Here is an 18920-nt window from a genome sequence, read left to right as displayed (position 1 = left end):
ACAAGCTATCGTGTCATTTGATTTTTCGGCGCAAGGTTTTATGAATCCTGTTGCCGTCCGACGGCTTTCAGCATGTCAATAATTATATACCTACAAACAAGCTAGCACATGAATTTCCTCGTACTCATAGAACCAAGTTCGAATTCGCAAGGTAATAATGACGCAGATATTCCTGGCATTTTCAGGGAAATGAATGTAGTATGGCGTTCTTTGCATCGTCTTTACCTCCCTATTCGCGCTTATATTGTTGGCCGAAAATCGTAGCGCTGGTTGTAATTTAGTTTCAAAAGTTTTCCGAGCTCCAGCACTCCCCGGCCCATCACGATAACACTAACACGATCAGGACATGAATGATGTAATGAGTCTAGTCCCTCTGGGAAGAATGTGTTGAGTAATTGTTCTCGTGTTGCAATAGCCCACGAATTGAACAGATCAATAAAATATTCCCAGGCCTGCGAGAAGAAAAGCTAGCGACTTCTACAAGAGGCAAAACAAAAGATTCACATAACCCATAGAAAGCCCTTGAAAAGTGCAATTGTGTATTTGACAAAGTTTTGATTCACAAGCCCCTACTCGTAGTGACTATTAATTAGATACCGTTGTTTTCTAGCCCATTTCGTACAAATACATCCTACATTCAGAGTGCGTTCCCGCCAACTCAATTTAGTTCATGCTTCAGATTTTAACAAGAGGTTTCATCTCCCGAGAAACAAACACGTCCTCGTCGCTACTATCACTGCTGTCACTCAAGTCCGTAACCTTGATAGCTCTCTCGATGACCTTCTTGTCCTTCTTGGAGGGTGTCGTGACCTGCGAGTGTCCACCCATGGTATCTTGCTCTTCGAAGCCCTCTGTAAACGACAGCGTCTTTGGCGATTCGGAGGAGCGGTCCTTCTTCTCTTCGAAGTGGAATTCGAGGTTCAACGTAGTAAAACTCTCGCTTGTGTCTTTGTCTTCGTCTAGGCCTTTGATCTCCTCTATTTTCTCGTATAGGCCACTGTGGCAGCTTGAGCTGTTGCTCAGCCTCCGTGTGCTGTCCCACATAGTCTTCATACGTGCGGCTGGCGGGGAGTTTTCGTGGTGTTGGCGTCGAGGAGGCGTTGGTAGGGAGCTTGGGAGGTCCTTTGAAGCGGCGTTGAGGAGCGCCACAGACGGCTCCCGAGAGGACATGATGGAGGTTGGTGCCAGGGAGGGCGAGCATGAGTCAGTGGGCGAGGATGGAGAGGTCGCTGGGTGAGATGGAGGGTGGGATTGGAGGCCGAGAAGGTGGATAGCGTCGCTTGAAGCTTTCTCGCGGATGTACTTTCTTTCGGCATCAGTGAGGCCGGGGAGGGCATCGCTGATGTCTACGCGGCGGACATCGGTTGGGTGGCCCTTCAAGAGTTATCAGTACATAAGCATATCCAGTGCATTTTGGGCAGCTGAGTCTTCAACGTGTCTCGAAGACATGCGATACAACATCATAGGAGTACGTACAATGTCCAGCGATATCTTACTCTTACGCTTGCTGCAGCAAAGCACTGCCCGTCGAAGTTTCGTGATGATGTCTTTGAATGCCATGGTGCTGAGTGGTATAGATCCTCCCAATATACGTGGCCGGAAAGTAAACGCAAAAGGGTATATGTAAAGATCGATGAAAGCACGCTGTAACAGACAAGTGAAGGACGATAGGTACGAGGCGGAAGATACAATGCAACCAAGACGAGATCAACAGAAAGAAGAGACCTCAACACAATATCGAATGGTCATGAGAGTCGATGAGTACTTGAGAGCAGAGGTTTTGTCGTCACATATTCAGGAAGAATTAAAGAGGAGTCAGGAGCGAGAGATTGGTTTCCTAAGCGACTCGCTCAGTGGGAATTCCCAGCGCATGGCGTTGAATCATCCCTTGCGGGCATTAATGAGTATCGGCTCAAACATTCCTTCAGTTTGATAAGTGCAAAAGCGGTAGGACGTGGGTTGCTAGGCCGTGAAATGTCGATCCCCGCAGATGACGTTGGACAATGGATTGTTGCAACACTACTCGGGGAACGCGTAGCTTCTGAAAACTGGAATTGAAGCTCGATATCAGTAGAGTTCAAAACCTAAAGAGCCAAAGGCAAATGGAAGTACTTGCCTGAGTCTGTGACCGTGAGTTAGACATCGCTTTCGCTATCTTGGCCTTGCCCATGCACAGATCACCTAGTTCAACACTCTCGCGTTCGTGACACCAACCTTGCTTACGGGTCGCATTCTTCGTTCAGGTACCAAAAAACGCGTGTGTTAGGGTCGCACCGGAGAGGCTTCCGCCTTACTGTTTGAGGATGCCGCTTTGGAGATATGAGACAGGTGGTGCCACCTAGGCGAATTAAGGACTGAGAGGTATGAAAGGGTGTTGTGCACTTAGGTGCTGCATGTCGTACAATCCCGAGACGCCAAGTCAGGTGAGCACGCGAAGCGCGTTTTGGAGATCCTTCGTGTTACGGTAGCACCAGGTGGCGGCACATCGGCTCGATTTTCGGAGAGACCAATTGCTATGTCGAATCAGCTTCGAAAGTCTAAGCACGATTTGCATCACTGATGCACAATTTGCAAACGTTATATCGAAGCAAGCAGCCCTTCATTTTCAATTCTTCTCAATGCATGCTAGTTTGCCATTTTTCGTAGGGAGAAACATCTTGTTTCGTGCCTAAACTGGCAGGTAATACTGCCTCAGATTATGCAGTAGTACCTATTTTGGGTAATCTTTGACGTGGTAGCTCTTGAGTTTGACGAACTGGTCAAAGCCGAATTTGCTCAGAGTCTGTCCCTTTCCGGAATCCTTCCATCCAACCCATGCAAGATCCTGTTTCCATTAGTGTCACCATGCTTAAAGAGCTGGACATACGTACAGGTGCGGGGTAGTCGCATCGGTTCACGAAGACGGTGCCAGCTTCCACGTCGTCAATGAGCTCGTGACCCTTGCTAGTATCCTTGGTCCAAATGCTGGCTGTGAGTCCAAACTGGCTGTCATTCATGAGCTTGATGGCCTCGGCATCGTTCTTGACTTTCATGATTGGGATCACAGGGCCAAAAGTCTCCTCTGTCATAACGGCCATGTCATGTGTGACATTTATCAAAAGCGTCGGGGCGACGTAGTTTCCATGGGCAGGCGGATTTTTGAATGTGGCATTTTCCGGGGTAACGTCCTTGGCTCCCTTCTCAAGGGCATCCTTGACATGTGCTTGGATACTCTCCGCTGATCGTTTAGAGACCACGGGGCCAACGTGGGTACTCTTGTCAAACGGATCACCCAGCTTGTACCCTTTGAGTACTTCCTGGACAGCCGATACGAACTCATCATGGATCTTTTCGTCCACGTAAACCCTTTCGACGCTACAGCAGCTCTGCCCTGAGTTGAAGATAGCGCCATCTACAATCTCTTCCGCGGCCCACTTGACGTCGACGTCATCTCGTACATATGCAGGATCCTTGCCTCCAAGCTCAAGACCTACACGGAGAGGAACTCGGTCATCTGCAGCACTCTGGACCGCGAGACCATTCGCTACCGAACCGGTAAAGCAGACGAGCTGGATCTGCGGAGACCGTACTATCGTCTCGATTTGGACAATGGACCCACTGTGGAATACTTGGAGCACGCCATCAGGCAATCCAGCTTCTTTGAAGATCTGCTGGACCTGTTCGGCACTAGTTGGCGTTTGCGGGGAAGGCTTCAGTATGACCGAGTTGCCTGCAAGCAGGGCAGGGACTAGCGAGTTGATGAGGGTAAGATACGGGTACTGCAGGAAAAGTCAGCCTGTGGGCGAGTAAATATAGCCTGTTGCCACACGCACGTTCCACGGGAATAGAATCAATACAGGCCCAAGCGGTACTTTTTTAATATACCGCTTGAAGCCTTTTTCCGCCTCACCCTCAGTATCTTTGAGGGTCTCGTCACTGATCTTGAGCAAATACTCGCCGCGCATGACAGCCGTGGTGATCTCTTTTGGAGTGTAGGCGATAGGACGGCCCATCTGCTCGGTGATTTCTTTGCCCAATGCATCCTGGCGCTCATTTAGTAGCTTCAGGGCACTCTTGATAATCTTCTGCCTCTCAGCAAGCGATGTGCGTCGAAAGGAGTCGAAAGCTGTCAAAGCCGTCTCAGGTATAGATTGGAGATCAGCATCTGAGAGGCCATTGCGCGTGACAACTGGCTTGTTGGTAATGGGAGAGATGGTCGTGATCTTCTCTAGCGACATGATGATGGTACGTGTGTGGGTAGTAACCTCGTCGATAATTTAATTAGAAGACGCAAGTGAGCAAAGACCACCGATGTACAATAGTGAGTCTGAGGTTTTTGCCCTCCGAATCGGATGACGTCGAGGTCGCTAGTACCAATCTAGACTGGCGGCGGCTCCGCTAGCTCTGCACGTGTCATTCAGGCACATCCCTCATGTTCGGCCTCCAGAGCCAAAGGAATGTACTCGGCACTACTGCACATACTAATCTACTTCGTTAGACATGGCGTCGACAAAGCACATGGAGGTTTCTTTTTTTTTTAGCTCCCTTGTTCCCGGCACCGATATGAATTTTTTGGAAGCTCGTTAATATGTGGTGAGCTTCAATTGGACGCTTTGCCACTCTTTCTGCTTGGGAGCTTTCAGCGTTCTTCAAGCTGCAATATGTCGACATCATGGGGCCATCCCCGTTGACCCGGTTTCCAAAAAGGTCAACGTGTGCCGCTTGGTTCTTTGCTATTCGGAGTGGTCTGCGATACTCCAATAAATCAAAGACTTCAGCTCTACTTCAGCCAGTTCTGGAAGTGAAAAGAACGTGGTGCAAGTACACATGGCCTTGGATAGCTAACCAACCCGTGACCGACCTCGAGGATAACCGAATGAAGGTTTGCACCATTATCTTGGAGAGAATGGCGAACTGGATGGGAGTTGGCACACTATCGCGATCTGTGCCGTGAGTACTAGATCAGAAGAGTGTAGCCGTGTGCGGGTTTCTTTTTCGCCTACGAGTGCACATTCTCTACACTTTCTAGCCGTCTTATTCAGACGGCGTAGTGTTAGTTAGCTATCTAACCCTCTTTTCTCAACGAAAGAGTCCCGTATCGAAAGAAGGCCGGTTAACAGGCTTTACGAGCCTTGGACAGCTGCTACCGCAATTGGTCTTGAACGGCAGAACGAACTCCGTACGCAACTTTTTTTGCTGCATCACAGACAGCAGCGTTACTTCGAGTCAGTAATAGCTACAAGGGTGGAGTATAATAAGAACAAAAAACGTCAGCTCATACATCACAAGATCAGGCGAAGTACATGGGCCTCTCCAACGGTGCATGTCTCGGCGGTTGAAGTGCTGTCACTTGCACGTTCGAAATTTGCCCATGCAATGCACGCGGCAGCGGTGGCTGCAGCATGAGCAATATCTGGAGATCAACAAACCGAGCTCAGGTCGGGCCCGGGGAGCCGTGGGAGCCCTATGCATCTCCCCTCACTTCTGGAATTGCAATTCTTTTAGCGTACGGCTCTCGAGACAACTTCGAGGCCGAGCCCAGTGTATAGGTCTCTCACGAGTACTGAGAAACTTGTCTAAAGCAACCAATGAAGCCACTATCCACTATTAAGTGGAAGAAAGGCATGAAGATGATAATCCCGAGAAGAATCCTGCCCGTCTGTGGTATCTTGCGACACAGGTGGCGAGGTGATCTCCGGCTTGTCGTTCGCATGCATATCCTTTGAAGCTGGGGAAGAGGTGGTTCCATTACTGACTATACTGCAGATGCGATCGGATGCATGAAACAGGCTGCAACTAGGCAAAAGGACAAGTCAGACAAAGCCAGAAGTCCCAAAATTGGCATTAGCCTCATCCTCAATGCATGCTTTCGATATCGCTATGGCTCACTGATACAGGTGCAGTTCTATCCCCTCACTGTGATTTCCAGATGCGGTGGCTACCCCAGTCGTTCAGAGAAGGATTGGGTGGCTGACAGGATGTGAGCGATCATCGATCCTGGACGCCTCTAGCTGGCCCCGACATGATAGACGTCTAGGTCAGGAAGGGCTACGCGGCTGCTCAGTTGCGCTTCTTGTTGAGGTGATCGGTTACCCACAAGAGCATAGTGGTAGGACGCTGACCCTATGGAGGATGCTCTCTGATCATGATGAGATTGCGGAGACGAGTACCCGTTCCCAACTCGTCGTAGTGCGCGAAGTCACTGCTCCGACTTGTTTTACCGGAGAAGTTCTTCGCCATGTCGCTTTCATAACTTATGCTATCACCATTCTTACCTGGTTCTTTGAAGATGGTCTGTTCGGAATGTGCCTTCAGTATGAGAGAGCCAAGCTGACAAGAAGCATTGTGAAGCAAATGAGGAAAGGCCCTAGCCGTTGGCATGCGGAGCGATCCGCTGGCCTTGGGGCATTAGTGCCCAGTATGGACGATGGAAATGGGCCAGCTAACGGTTCTCCAGATGTCGAAACGTGGAGCACATGGCCACATGATCAAACCAAAATAGCTGCTCGTCATGTTCGAGGGGCGCTGACATGGCCGTGTCAATGTGCTTGATCCCCGGACTTGACGTGATAAAACGGTCTCTTATAGGCCGAGTTTGTGGGCATCAGGCCCTCTCCCATAGATGCAACTTGGCGTCCTGACCTTGGCTGCTGCAGGCGACCATCCCAGCTCGCTGGTGATTGTGGAGGAGTTGATCATATGCATTACCGAAGAAGATATTGGGGAGCCTTCTTCATGCGCCGCAGACGCTCGAGAGCTACGGGTCGACGTAAGCGAATTGTTTCTGGGGTAATGCCGTCCAATGCCCGGGGGGGTTCCAATCGGGCAGATGATATCATGGAAGTGTTTTGGAAGACGTGGAGAGCGATCAGGTAGGCATGAATCATGCCCTTCTCGGCTGCTTCTGGTAGAGTTCTGGTAGAATTCTGGATGAAAGGCGGATGGATCAGCACAGGCTGGCAACGGGAAGCGTATGACCGGCAGCTGTGGCGGATAACGCTGGTGGTCAGGACTGTTGCAGGCTTGACTGACATGCGTGATGGTCGCGTAGAGTGGTATGTGGCGCTGCTTGTCAGCGGGTCGAAGTGCCAACGGGCGGACTGCAGCAACGGGATGACGGTGGCCAATCAGCGAGCGGCTTGTTTCCTGACGGCTCATCAGCAACGAGGAGCGGGCGTTGGAATGGTATGGTAGGTGGGTCCGCGCGGGTACGAAAAGATACATGTTGAGCCGGCCTGGGTTGGGTGCGCCGCGGCTCTTAAGAGGGCCGCATATAGGGACGTGGATGGCACCGATCAACCAATATGGGAATTTGATTGCGGGTCTAAGCTACGGCGAGCATTTTGGGGGCGTGTCGGTTCAAGGTGGCGGCACCGACGATGCAGGATGCAGCGGGCAGCGTGGACTGTGCTGGATGTGGAATGTTGGTGTGCAGCAGAACCCCGGTCGGCACAGGGGTGAATTGGAGGTGGTGAGAGGCAGAAAAGCAGCACCAACATGCGTGCCCTGCCGCCCATCTCGTTTGCAGAGCATGTGTGGCCCCAGAGACGTCTCTGACGCACGATACATACAGCGGGACAGGCTGGACAGGACAGGACAGGTCTGGCCCATGCCATGTCCATGTCCACTCCATGTCCATGTCCATGTCCACTCCATGTCCATGTCCATGTCCACTCCCATGTCTATGCCGGTCCGGTATTGGCCTGCCTGCACCTCCAGGCACTCGACAGACTGCCTGTGTTATACCCCGCCGCGTCGACTAAGCTGCAGCGTCAAGGCGGAAACAGCACTGGCCGACCAGCTATATTGTACCCAGGCACAGAGCAGTGGGTGGTGGTCAAAAGAAGACGGGGCGGACCACTGACTGACTGACCTGCATATCTTGTTGATTGACTTCTTTGGACGACTACGACGACGACAACCCCATCCACCTCTCCAGCCCGGCGCTGAACCTGCCTCGACGTCCCCACCTCTGCTCGGCACGTCGCGCTCTTGTCGATTTGATTGCTGTCTGCTCGCTGAGTTTCCCCGTCCTGCCCTGCCTTCGAGTGGTGGATTTGTGGCGGCGACGGAGCGCTAAACCATGCTTTCCACGAATCTCCACCACCAGCAGTACCCGTCGGCCTTCAGCCACCTCCCCGCGCCGAACATGGTCGACCATCACCACCAACATCAACAACAACAACAACAACTACCACCACCACCACCACCATCACAACAACAACAACAACATCACCACCACCTCGCCGCCCAGCACATGGGCCCGTCGCCGCTCGACACCCTGGCCCACACGTCGCAGTACGCAGCACTGCAGTTCCACCAGACCCGGCATGTCTTGCCCCACGGCAAGGCTCTCGTCAAGCCCCATCGCTTGCCCTACGCCAGCGGGCCAATAGCGCCCCGCAACCAGCGCGAGATGCTCCACGAGCGATCTGGTCGCGGCAGTGCGACGTCTGGGCCCGTACGGCGCAGGATCAGTCGGGCGTGCGACCAGTGTAATCAGTTGCGGACCAAGTGCGATGGTAAGGAATGCCCATAAAGGCCCAAAGTGCCAGCCACGTACGCTAACCGTGAATGCTCCACCGTCTAGGCAGGCAGAGTTGCGCGCATTGCATAGGTATGTATATTCATAGCTACCTGTGTTCTTGTCATGTCCTGTCATATCCTGTCAATCCCGTTACCCACATGTGACCATATTTGACATGACAGGTACGCTAACACAGCCGCAGAGTTTGGTCTGACATGCGAATACATACGCGAACGCAAGAAGCGCGGCAAAGCATCGAGAAAAGACATCGCCCAGCAGCAGGCCGCAGCCGCAGCCGCGGGAAATGGCGGCCAGCCGTCCGAGGACGCTGCGACGCCATCATCTGACACCAAAGCTGGCGAGTCCACCCAGAGCAGCAGTCCCAAGCTGCCTGATGGCCAACGCCCGCTCCCAGAGCTTCCCAGCCGCTCAGCGAGCATGGCAACACCGAGATCCGACATGGAGCCCGCACCGCCCTTCCAGAACCGCGCCATGAGCATGAGCACCCTGGATGCGATGCGAGAAGACGAGATGCATGGCATGCAGCCCATGCAACCGCCTCGAATTCAGACCCAAGGACTGCCTATGCACTCGTCGATTCCCGAGTACACCTCCATGGATGACTACCACCGTAACATGACATACCAGTCCCCGCTGCAGATGATGCAGCCGAGCATGCATCCCATCGTCCCCTCTCACGGCCTGGAGTACTCTGACAGCCCTTACAGTATGATGAGCCCGCAGAGCGCACATGCGCAAGCACCACCCCACCCATTCAGGCTACCTGAAGAGCCGCCGAATATGGGCTACATGACTCAATCGCCAGTGGCTAGCTCCCCAGAATGGATGCTCCCTTCCCCATCTACGACCATGTACTCCGGCGCACCACACCAAAATCCCGCTCAACAGCTGAGGTATCCCGTTCTCCAGCCATTGGTACCTCATCTCGTCGATGTCATGCCCGTTTCGCTGGCCTGCGACTTGCTAGAGCTCTATTTCCAGAGCTCCTCGCCCACCTTCCTGCAACCTGTCTCCCCGTATGTGCTCGGTTACGTCTTCCGAAAACGCTCCTTCCTCCGACAAAACAACCCCCGCGTGTGCAGCCCAGCACTGTTGGCTAGCATGCTTTGGATCGGCTGCTTGACGAGCGAGTCACCGTACTTGTCATCATCACCCTCTGCAAGAAGCCACTTGTCAGAAAAACTGGTCAATCTGTCCATCAACCTCCTCAAACCTCTGGTTCACCAAACACCAGGCGAGTCTAACGCGACCTCCGGCGCATTTGCCAACAATGGTATCGTCAATGGTGTCACAATGGGTGGCTTTGGCATGCCAGCGCAAGACTCTGAAATAGGTCTACGTAGGTTCTCAAACTACCTCCATGTAACCCATGTGCCTCATTCACTAACCTTTTGGTCTTTAGCGGGAGCACCCGGTGATCTTGACGATGTAGCAACCTATATGCACCTGGCTATTGTCATCTCAGCGAGTGAGTACAAGGCCGCATCGCTCCGTTGGTGGAACGCTGCGTGGTCACTAGCCAGGGAATTGAGGCTGGGCAAGGAAGTGCCTGTGACACCTCCACCTGAGCCAAACGACGAAGACGCGGATGGCGATATCGAGGCGGCCGACCTAGGCGGAACTTATCCGAGTGGACAGAATAGCCTTTTGGACACCACTGAAGAACAACGAGAAGAACGCAGACGCATCTGGTGGCTGCTGTACACTGTCGACCGGTAAGCACCCCAGTCTCTGTACTCGTTACTAGAAACCTGGGCTACCGTGGTGCACCCGGGCAAGCGCTAATCGCTCAACAGCCACCTAGCTCTATGCTACAACCGACCTCTATCTTTATTAGATGTCGAATGTTCAGGCCTTCTGCAGCCACTTGACGATAACGTATGGCAATCTGGCGAATTCTTCGAGGACTCCGCTCAATCGTTTTCAGATCCCACATTTCGCCGAAGAGGTCCTGCCTTTGAGTGCACCGGACACTCCATTTTCGGATTTTTCCTTCCTTTGATGACCATCCTTGGCGAAATCGTCGACCTGAACTATGCTCGAAATCACCCGAGATTCGGTACGAAAACCGATTGGGACGACCATGCATTAGAGATCAGTCAGCAACTGGTGGCATACGGTCAGTCCCTGCAAGAGCTTCGGAATCGCGCAATCAACGAGGCCAATGCGGAATCGCACGAGCCAGCCCATCCTAGCACACCCTCCGTCCGATCTGTCAACTCCACGATTTCAAGAGCACAGGAATCTTTGATGCACGCCAAGATTGTCGAAGCCTATGGCACACATCTCATGCATACACTGCATATTTTACTAAATGGGAAATGGGACCCCATCTCCCTCTTAGATGACAACGACCTCTGGATATCTTCACAAAGCTTCGTCGACGCCACGGGACATGCCGTCTCGGCAGCCGAAGCCTTGAACGAGATTCTCGAGTATGACCCGGATCTAAGTTTTATGCCCTTCTTCTTCGGCATATACCTCCTGCAGGGCAGTTTTCTCCTGCTGCTAATTGCCGACAAGCTGCAAGGGGAGGCGAATCCGAACATTGTTCGTACATGCGAAGTCATTGTGCGCGCGCATGAAGCGTGCATCGTCACCCTCAATACAGAGTATCAGGTGAGTGTCTCAGAGATTCCCGATTCTTGGAACCCCGGATTCAGCCTTTGTTTCCTCTCCCACGGTAGTATTCTCCCGAAATTGGACGATCATGCTAACAAACATCTGCAGCGAAATTTCCGGAAAGTCATGCGCTCTGCTCTACAGCAAGTGCGTGGTCGAGGCATGGACGAACATGCCGAACTGGCGCAACAGCGTCGCCGGGAAATGCTGAGCCTTTACCGCTGGAGTGGTGATGGTTCTGGCCTCGCGCTCTGAGTTGCACTCGCTTCTCGCATTATTCGTCATCACCACCCCTGCGACCCCGACATACGCATCACACCACACAGCACAACCTCGACCTGATAAGACGGGGTTGGCATTCATTGTCCATTATGGTATCGTCATATATTATTGAGATTGAACCTTGGCTAACACAAGTTGGATACACTTCATTTCACCACTTTCAGCACATTCTTAGTTCTTAGCCTCACATCCTTTACTCCGGTGCACAGGTCATACATATTGGATGGGATAGGCTCTTGGCATTATTGGGGTTGGGCGCTCACTACCAGGGGTGGTGTGGGTTCTCACATGTACGGTTTCGGGCGTTTTGCACATACCATATTCGGGTTCGGACAAGATTGGTTGTCGGCTCTGCGGCGCGGTCTTTGAAGGATGACGCTGGTCCCACCCATCCACCCACCACCATCTACTGTTGGTCTCATTCCATATACCACTTGTTTGCTATTAAAAGTGCGAAATATTCAGGGCACCCTTTTCCTTTCTGGCGAAAATTTGGGTCACGGAGGGCCCATGTCATGTACCGGCAGTTTATTATACCCCTTTTGCTTCTCGCTCTCGCTGTTCTAGAAAGGCCTTTGGTGGAGCGTGGATATCACGAGCCTGGGTCGAGACCTTCCTCGCGTACACAATCAACCACATTTTAAACATGGCAATTATACGTCGGTCCTACCTGCAAAACCTTTTGCGCTTGCGCCAATGACACAAGCGTATAAGCCTTGACAACGGATTGTATATAGCGAGGCCAGCCAGTCAGCATCTCACCAGCATTATGATCGCCTGGCCTGGTATAGGTTGCCCCGCGTTGGCTCCCCCATCCCTCTTTGCCGCTTTTTGTTTCATCGCCTTACGGTACTATACCCAGGATTAAAGTTTCAGATAATCACCCCCTGCGTGTTAGCGAACTCAACAACATACAGGGGTGTGCGGCTACGCTTGTCTTTGCTAAGTCGACAACCAACGTGACCATGGGGTGGGTAGTAGCCGTCTACTCCGTTCATAAATTCTGGTATTTTGCGCGATACTTTATCTGGCAGGCGGAGAAGTTAGGCCCGTTAGTTTGGTGCTGAAATTGGTGGATGAGGCGTGGTGTGAGGCGCGTGCTGGGCGCTGACGAGCCGTTGTTGCAGAGTATGTGGGTCTGCTATAGTGAGGGATTATGGAGATGCTGGTTCAAGGCTGGCTGAGGGGCGGGAAGGTACTCGTCGTGTCTTTTGATCACCTTTGCTGGCATTGTGAGTTACTTTCATCACAATTTGTCTGTTTCTCTATTAACAAACCCAGCTCTCAGACTTGGTTAGGATTGAGATATGTGGATATCAACGCAGATGTATCGACTGGTGCCTGTCGTTACCGGTACTTTTGGGTTCGGTTATACTGAAACCCCTCCGCTACCAAACAATACACCAACCATTCTCTCTTCACTGCCTTGTCGCCTATAATCTCCGACATGTGGCTCCCATGGTATTCGCAAAGCAAGTTTCTGCTGGTGATCCTCTTTATGCAAGTTTCAGGTCAAACCCGGGGTAGCGGAGGTGATCAAAGTATTGCACTGGTCGAGAAGCTGGAGTGTGTATTGAACTTGTCGCGAGACTCTGGTTCGGGTGGTGACTAGACAGTCAAGTGTCGAGGAAGCGATTGGGTAACGAGTACACTCTAGTATTTCCCAGGGGCTCACGAGGCCATAGGATACGGAAAGCGTGTACCGACGCTGCAAGAGGAAATGCAAGGAGTATTGTCCTGCTATGAACCCCAGATCTGTTGAGACTCGTCAGTCATCTTCGTTGGCTAGCAGCATACGTGAGCGAACCCCGTCCCTGCCAGCCTACGACAGCTGGTAAACCCCGGATCAGCGACAGTCCGCATTTCAACGAGTGACGTGCCACTTGAACCTCCGACCGGATTCAGGCTATCTGCTGCAATGCTTGATCAGACTAGGTTGAGCTTCTTGAAAAGCACTAGGACCGGCCCGCTATGGGCACACAAATAACGTGCTGGCCACTGGTTCGCTGACCGTGCCGTATCTCCCATTGTCGTGACAACATTCAAGAAGGCGGCCTCACAAAGAACTAATCGTCGTTTGCATTGACAACAGAGAGAACGTCCTACAAGGTGATAGCAGGTGATGGTCTAGCCATGCAAAAGTCCATCTTAATGCCACCGTTAAGTTGTTGTGAATGACCTCAAATCTACTTGCCCAAATAGAGAGCGACTTGCGCATGCAAGCTACAAGCCCCATCAACACCTCTGACATCTCCACACCGGAGTACGCTCCCTACTCTCCGTTACAACAGAGCATAACCCAGCACAAAGACTAGAAAAATCCAGGTCAAGCACGCATTTCGTGGTAACACTGCAGATCCTCGCGGTAGTGCCACGTTCAGCTGCCGCCGTGTCATCTAACCACGCCCAACTATTCGCACCTGCAGCATGTATCTCTGACGGCCGCCACATCCTCAACATGCTTCTCCACATTTTAGGGCTTCGTTGGAACCTTCGACATATTGAGGGGCTCATTTCCTTAGATGAAAAAAATGTACTTTGTTCCTGGATTGGATATATTGACCCCACAAGGCGCGCTGTTGCACTGCCGCCCCGACGCGCTGTGTAAAATGAACACATGCGGAGAATACTCAAACGGATGGAAGGCTCGTGGTATGTGCCTCCGCGGGCTTACTAGGCTGTCTGCCGTGAAGTGACTTTGTGATAGATTACATGAGGTTACCAGAAGTTGGGGATGCGGTGAGACAATACGCGTCAACGAACTAGCTCGGTCGTCAAAAAGAGGCAGCAACTTCGGGAATGGGGGCCGGTCTTCGTATTGGGATGCTGGAGGGTGTTCGACAGATCGTCGCGAGCCGTCGCGCCATGCGGCCATCTAGAACCGGTTTTTGGACGAGGCATGACATCGGTACCACAGCAAGACCCTAGATACCCTCAAAAGCACGCGCCTTTGTACCGTCATTGTGAGTATCGCGGGCGTTGCTTATTAGAGGCGATGTCGGACGCTTAGCTGTTCAATCAACAGATTCGGACATGTACGCTCTAGATCAGTGCAATGGCGTGCGGCTGGCGCGAGGCTTGCATACGATGTGCGCAACTCCGTACCGCTTTCGTTGAGAAGGATTGCAAAGCTCCGTGGACTATGGCCGAAAAGAGGTGACATGCGATGGCGGCCACGATCGCAGCTCGCGATGCACGCGACGCCAACGTAGAATGCAAGCCGAAGTGACCTACCTAGGTAGACGATCTGCACTGGGAGAATGTGGGGAACGTGGTCGGAAGGGCTGACGCATGGGCATGGGTACCCCTTCAATAGTGGTAGCTCGGTTGTATCTGCAAGTACCTCTCAACGTTTGCGTCCTCGTCTGTCATTTGTTAGATCTCGATAATCAGACCGGCAAGGATGTCCATTAAGGTAACGGCCAACGCTGAACTGTGGATTGCTGGCCGTTTTGGGTGGCGCTGTCGACATTTAGCCTAATAATCGGTCGAGCCAGACTCGGTACAGGTGGTGGGTGTCAGCCTCAAATATAGCAGAGCTCTGATATAGGTACTGGACCAGGGTTGAAAAGAACTAAATTCCAAATCCTACGCTGGCGTGACGTTGAGGTGAGCGATAATGAAGTAGCTGCTGTCAACGGATCCTGCGCTATAACTGGAGGTCCGTTCCGTTCGACAACCTCGCATGCAAGCCACAGGGGAGGGAGTAGAACGAGAGACTCGGTAACGCCGTGGGGAACGCGGTTGGACACGTCCTGGACTAGATCGCAGTCCTATCTACCTTCAAGCCTGCCTGGCAGGATGTGAAGATAGTTCAGAACAAGCGAGCGCGAACACGCGATCGCAACAAGAGAGGAAGTATGCGATACCCAGGGTACGCAAAGGTACATGGGAGAATGTGACGGCACGATCCTAGCACTTGCAGATGTCTCCTCTTTCCAAGATTCCGGGTGGCATTCATTGTCGCGTAATTCAGTGCAGGCCATCTGTCAACCCGCACCGATTTTAGGTGTTCATACTGTGTTCAGCCAATGGTATTTTCAAGAACCCATAATTGGGTCGAAAAAGGAAGCATGGATTCGGGCGGAGCCTCCCGGGCTTCAATCTGTATTGAGATCCTGCTCCGAACACACTAGGTTGTGCTAGCCGCATATCAGGTGCTGGTCGCGAAGTGGAGGATTTGCAGTCATCTCTTGAGGAAGTGGTTGTATGCCCTACACGATTCTTCGAGGGCCGCTTCGAACAGTTGAGAAATCCATGTACATATTGATATGGGACTTTTGCAATTTCGGACTCCTCGTCATTCATTCTGGAGGGCGAGTAAAGACTTCACGAAGTCAATACCATGTAGGAGATCGAACGATATCTGAAATGACCTGCCAAGGCTGTCTAGAACAGGGTGAAAATATGGCGTACCTATAGTCGGCAGGGCGTTATTACTATAGCAAAGGATTACTAAGTCTGCAGAAGTGATGGCGTTAGCGAAAGAGACGAACGTTTCCACTTCAGTACGGCCCAGACGGATCTCTTTAGACCGGTCGTAACTTACAAGAACCTATAGCCACTGCCATCATAGCTGAAATGACTTTAATGTTACTACAATAAGCGAGCAGGGTAGATGGATTACCGGTCCTATCGCCCAGGTAACCCGGACCTTCGAGAAGCCTTCCGAATTAATGCTTCCTCTTCTTGGATCTTGGATGAGATTGGGTGTTAAGCATAACCCTATAGCCTTGACCTCGTGCTTGAAATGTGGGGTACACGAGACGATGCAGGGGTTCCGGCAATATTCCAGCCTTTCCAAGGGTTTGGAAAGGAATTAAATGCCACAAAGACAATTATCCTGGTAAGAAAAGCTTGATAATAGAAAGTGTCGTAGAGCAACTTTCAATCGAATTGACTTGCAGAGAGGGCTACATCAAATAGCGCTATACTCTGACAGTCGGTGGCGTTGGTGGTGGTTCGAATTCGTTACACTGTTGCTCGAAGTCCAAGTAGGGACTTAGCCGTGGATCTTCAAGAAGGATGATTCCCAATGTAGCATAGTTTCTGCTGCAAGAATTAGAAAATCTGAATACAAAGAAGCAAGGAATAAATATTAGTTAGCGCAAACGGTAGCAGATGCTGCATGCAAAGCATACGACATGCCAACCCCCAAGGTGCACGGCGGCAGCAGGAGTTTTCCAGGGGATTTTCGCGCCCGGACGGCTTCACAAATTGCTGCATCCGGCCATGGGTTGTGAAACTATAACATGGGGCCATGCAGCATTTCTCCGCATTTTGGATGCGCTAGCTGCCTGCTACGTTCGGACCGCAGAACTATAAATTGGCGTTAGCTGATGGAACACGCAATGTAGCCTGAACGAGAGCGTCTTATGAGCCGAAGCTATAGGGATATACGCGATGGTGCGAGCTATACTACTATCGATTTGCATACTCAGCAACAGCAAGAGCGTTGGCGAGACCTTGGCGTAGCTGCAAGTGTGCGAAACAATCTAGATTTTCCCTATCGAGTCAGGTGCTATAGCCACCGGACTCAAAATGTAGTCGAACGAACGCGAGGTTACGTCTGATACTCCAGGAATTGTACTGGGGCCTTGGCGCAGCTCGCCTCGATAAGTGGATTTGGATTCGCTCGTATCGTTTCGTAAGAGGCTTTTCCCTTCTTCGTTTAAAGCGTATCTATCAATGTTATTCGCTTGCAATATCAGTGTCTTTGCGTCATTCTTCTGGAGAAGTTCGTGTCTGGAGCTTGACTATGGCCTGAACTTACCCAGTAACGATTAGGCTCTCCAACTTACGAGTGAGGCTTTAAATCGAAATCTTGGTGAATACCGTGTCTTTTCTGTGAGATGGGATGATCAAGTATCAACCGCCAAAGTGTTTAGCGCGAAAGCTGATTGAAAGCCCCCCCAGATGAGCTGTTGGTAATCGAACGCTCCACTGCCTCGAAGCGAGAAGAGCACTACTCTACCATCATGTTCTTGTAAGGCCCTCGTGCTGCTAGTGATATAAGACTTCTGCTTGGAGGAGGTTAGCCGGCATTGTCCAGCTGACTCGACAGTGCACTTGCCAGCTCGTTAAGATGCTCCAAGTTTTTCGCCTATGTCGTAGCCCTTTCGACGAAAATGATTCAAACGCCATGCTCTACGACACGAAAATTGATCCTCAAAAGCTTCACTTAGTCTCTGGGTTAGACAGACTGACGTTGAAGTTGTTCTTGCTCTTGTCGTCCTTCTAAACAAGACCTAAGCTATACAAGGTTGACATCTCATGTTCAACGATCGAGAATGGGCCACCATGAATGTGACGTTCCTATTCAGTCTTGCACCCCCTCACTTTATAAACATCTGAAGCTGGGCTAGGCGTCTCATTGGCTTTCGAGCAGCCCAGTAGATCATGAGAATTATCGTCGTCGGTTCCAAATATCGGGAAATCGAGCAATAACATCTTTCCGCAGATCGTGCCAACGTGTCAAACCCTGCAGTACATCGTGCCGAGTCGTCTCTCCGTGCTTTCTTGTCTTTAGACTTCTACGATTTCCTGGATCCTAAGATATTGATCCCGTGCTTGTAGTTGCTATCACAACGCGTGACGGAGGAGGTAATGAGCTTGTTTGAAGAGGTAATTTGAAGGAACGCGAATCTTCGAAGTGGTCGAAGTTCATCGTAGGCGAAGAACTTTAAGGACGGCATGGTTGCTTGTAAGTTCGGGTAATGATACAAGAGACAACGCAGGATTGACAGCACCTCTGATGCAGTAGTAACAAACTGGGTCCATGGATTTGGATGAGCGTGTTGATGTTCCTGGAGACGAAGCCGGGGGTACTGTTTCGTTGCTTCTTCCGATGACGTCTACCTAATCGACAGTTAATCAATCCAGCTCGTAACCACTCACAATTTTTGTTGCCTTGACACCGGATCATCTCAACCTGATGAAATCCAGATGTTGACTGAATCCCGAATTTGGACTCTCCATTTCCAATAAATGTAGGTTTCAGCGATCGCCCGTTGCACCCTCCCATCGCACCACAACCTTGTAGCCCTTCACATTCCCTCCCACGAACTTTGATACTCGAAAACTTGCAACTCGCGGATACTGATCTAGCAAGCAGACGAAAGCTGTGACAGCGTTCAAAATAAGCTGTTCAAAGCGCCTACGTCTTAGTCGAGATATAGCTGGTTTTGTGAAGGTACTTTGAGTGAGATCATCCAGACTCTCACCATCTTTCTGTCTTTCGCCCGTACTTCCTCCACCATTGCTTTTCCTTGTCTCACAAGATCGCTTTCTTCTCATTCTCAACTAGAGTCTCTTTCCTTCATCCAGGTTGTTTTCTCGTAATGCGTTCCTACCCGGCATCTAGGCTTAATATCTTCCTCTAGGCAGTCTGTCTTTTTCCCATTTACGACATAGTTTTTCGAGTCAAAGGTTTATCACCAACCACCAGCATTCGGGCACTACTATACATATTTAATCCCTAAGACGCAAG

The 18920-nt window shown here is 51.2% G+C and overlaps 6 protein-coding genes across 6 annotated transcripts; 3 read left to right on the top strand and 3 right to left on the bottom strand.

Annotated features, from left to right (window-relative positions):
* Positions 1 to 675: 675 nt before the first annotated feature.
* Positions 676 to 1560, bottom strand: K460DRAFT_406892 (uncharacterized protein; the record flags this gene model as incomplete). The annotated part of the gene is made up of 2 exons (XM_040937007.1): positions 676 to 1374; positions 1477 to 1560. The coding sequence occupies 2 exons, from the start codon at positions 1558 to 1560 to the stop codon at positions 676 to 678; spliced, it is 783 nt and encodes a 260-aa protein (XP_040789263.1).
* Positions 1561 to 2710: 1150 nt separating this feature from the next.
* K460DRAFT_283965 (aldehyde dehydrogenase) lies at positions 2711 to 4217 on the bottom strand (the record flags this gene model as incomplete). The annotated part of the gene is made up of 3 exons (XM_040928699.1): positions 2711 to 2824; positions 2871 to 3758; positions 3813 to 4217. 3 exons carry the CDS (start codon positions 4215 to 4217, stop codon positions 2711 to 2713), a joined length of 1407 nt encoding a protein of 468 aa, XP_040789262.1.
* A 1633-nt stretch (positions 4218 to 5850) lies between these two features.
* K460DRAFT_128652 (uncharacterized protein) lies at positions 5851 to 6607 on the top strand. The gene has a single exon (XM_040926668.1). The coding sequence runs from the start codon at positions 6112 to 6114 to the stop codon at positions 6529 to 6531; it is 420 nt and encodes a 139-aa protein (XP_040789261.1). The 5' UTR covers positions 5851 to 6111; the 3' UTR covers positions 6532 to 6607.
* On the bottom strand, positions 6562 to 7336 carry K460DRAFT_417731 (uncharacterized protein; the record flags this gene model as incomplete). The annotated part of the gene is made up of 1 exon (XM_040937904.1): positions 6562 to 7336. Exon 1 carries the CDS (start codon positions 7201 to 7203, stop codon positions 6562 to 6564), a length of 642 nt encoding a protein of 213 aa, XP_040789260.1. The 5' UTR covers positions 7204 to 7336.
* K460DRAFT_128616 (uncharacterized protein) lies at positions 7108 to 7953 on the top strand. Its single transcript, XM_040926667.1, has one exon. The coding sequence runs from the start codon at positions 7202 to 7204 to the stop codon at positions 7841 to 7843; it is 642 nt and encodes a 213-aa protein (XP_040789259.1). The 5' UTR covers positions 7108 to 7201; the 3' UTR covers positions 7844 to 7953.
* Positions 7954 to 8062: 109 nt separating this feature from the next.
* K460DRAFT_282484 (uncharacterized protein) lies at positions 8063 to 11404 on the top strand (the record flags this gene model as incomplete). Its single annotated transcript, XM_040928574.1, has 6 exons — positions 8063 to 8501; positions 8570 to 8596; positions 8709 to 9866; positions 9930 to 10242; positions 10324 to 11146; positions 11258 to 11404. The coding sequence occupies 6 exons, from the start codon at positions 8063 to 8065 to the stop codon at positions 11402 to 11404; spliced, it is 2907 nt and encodes a 968-aa protein (XP_040789258.1).
* Positions 11405 to 18920: the final 7516 nt, after the last annotated feature.

This window comes from Cucurbitaria berberidis, assembly GCF_010015615.1.
Source record: "Cucurbitaria berberidis CBS 394.84 unplaced genomic scaffold K460scaffold_3, whole genome shotgun sequence".
Classification (NCBI taxonomy): Eukaryota; Fungi; Ascomycota; class Dothideomycetes; order Pleosporales; family Cucurbitariaceae; genus Cucurbitaria; species Cucurbitaria berberidis.
Note: the sequence above shows the minus strand (reverse complement) of the source record. Positions and strands in the feature narration are given on the sequence as shown.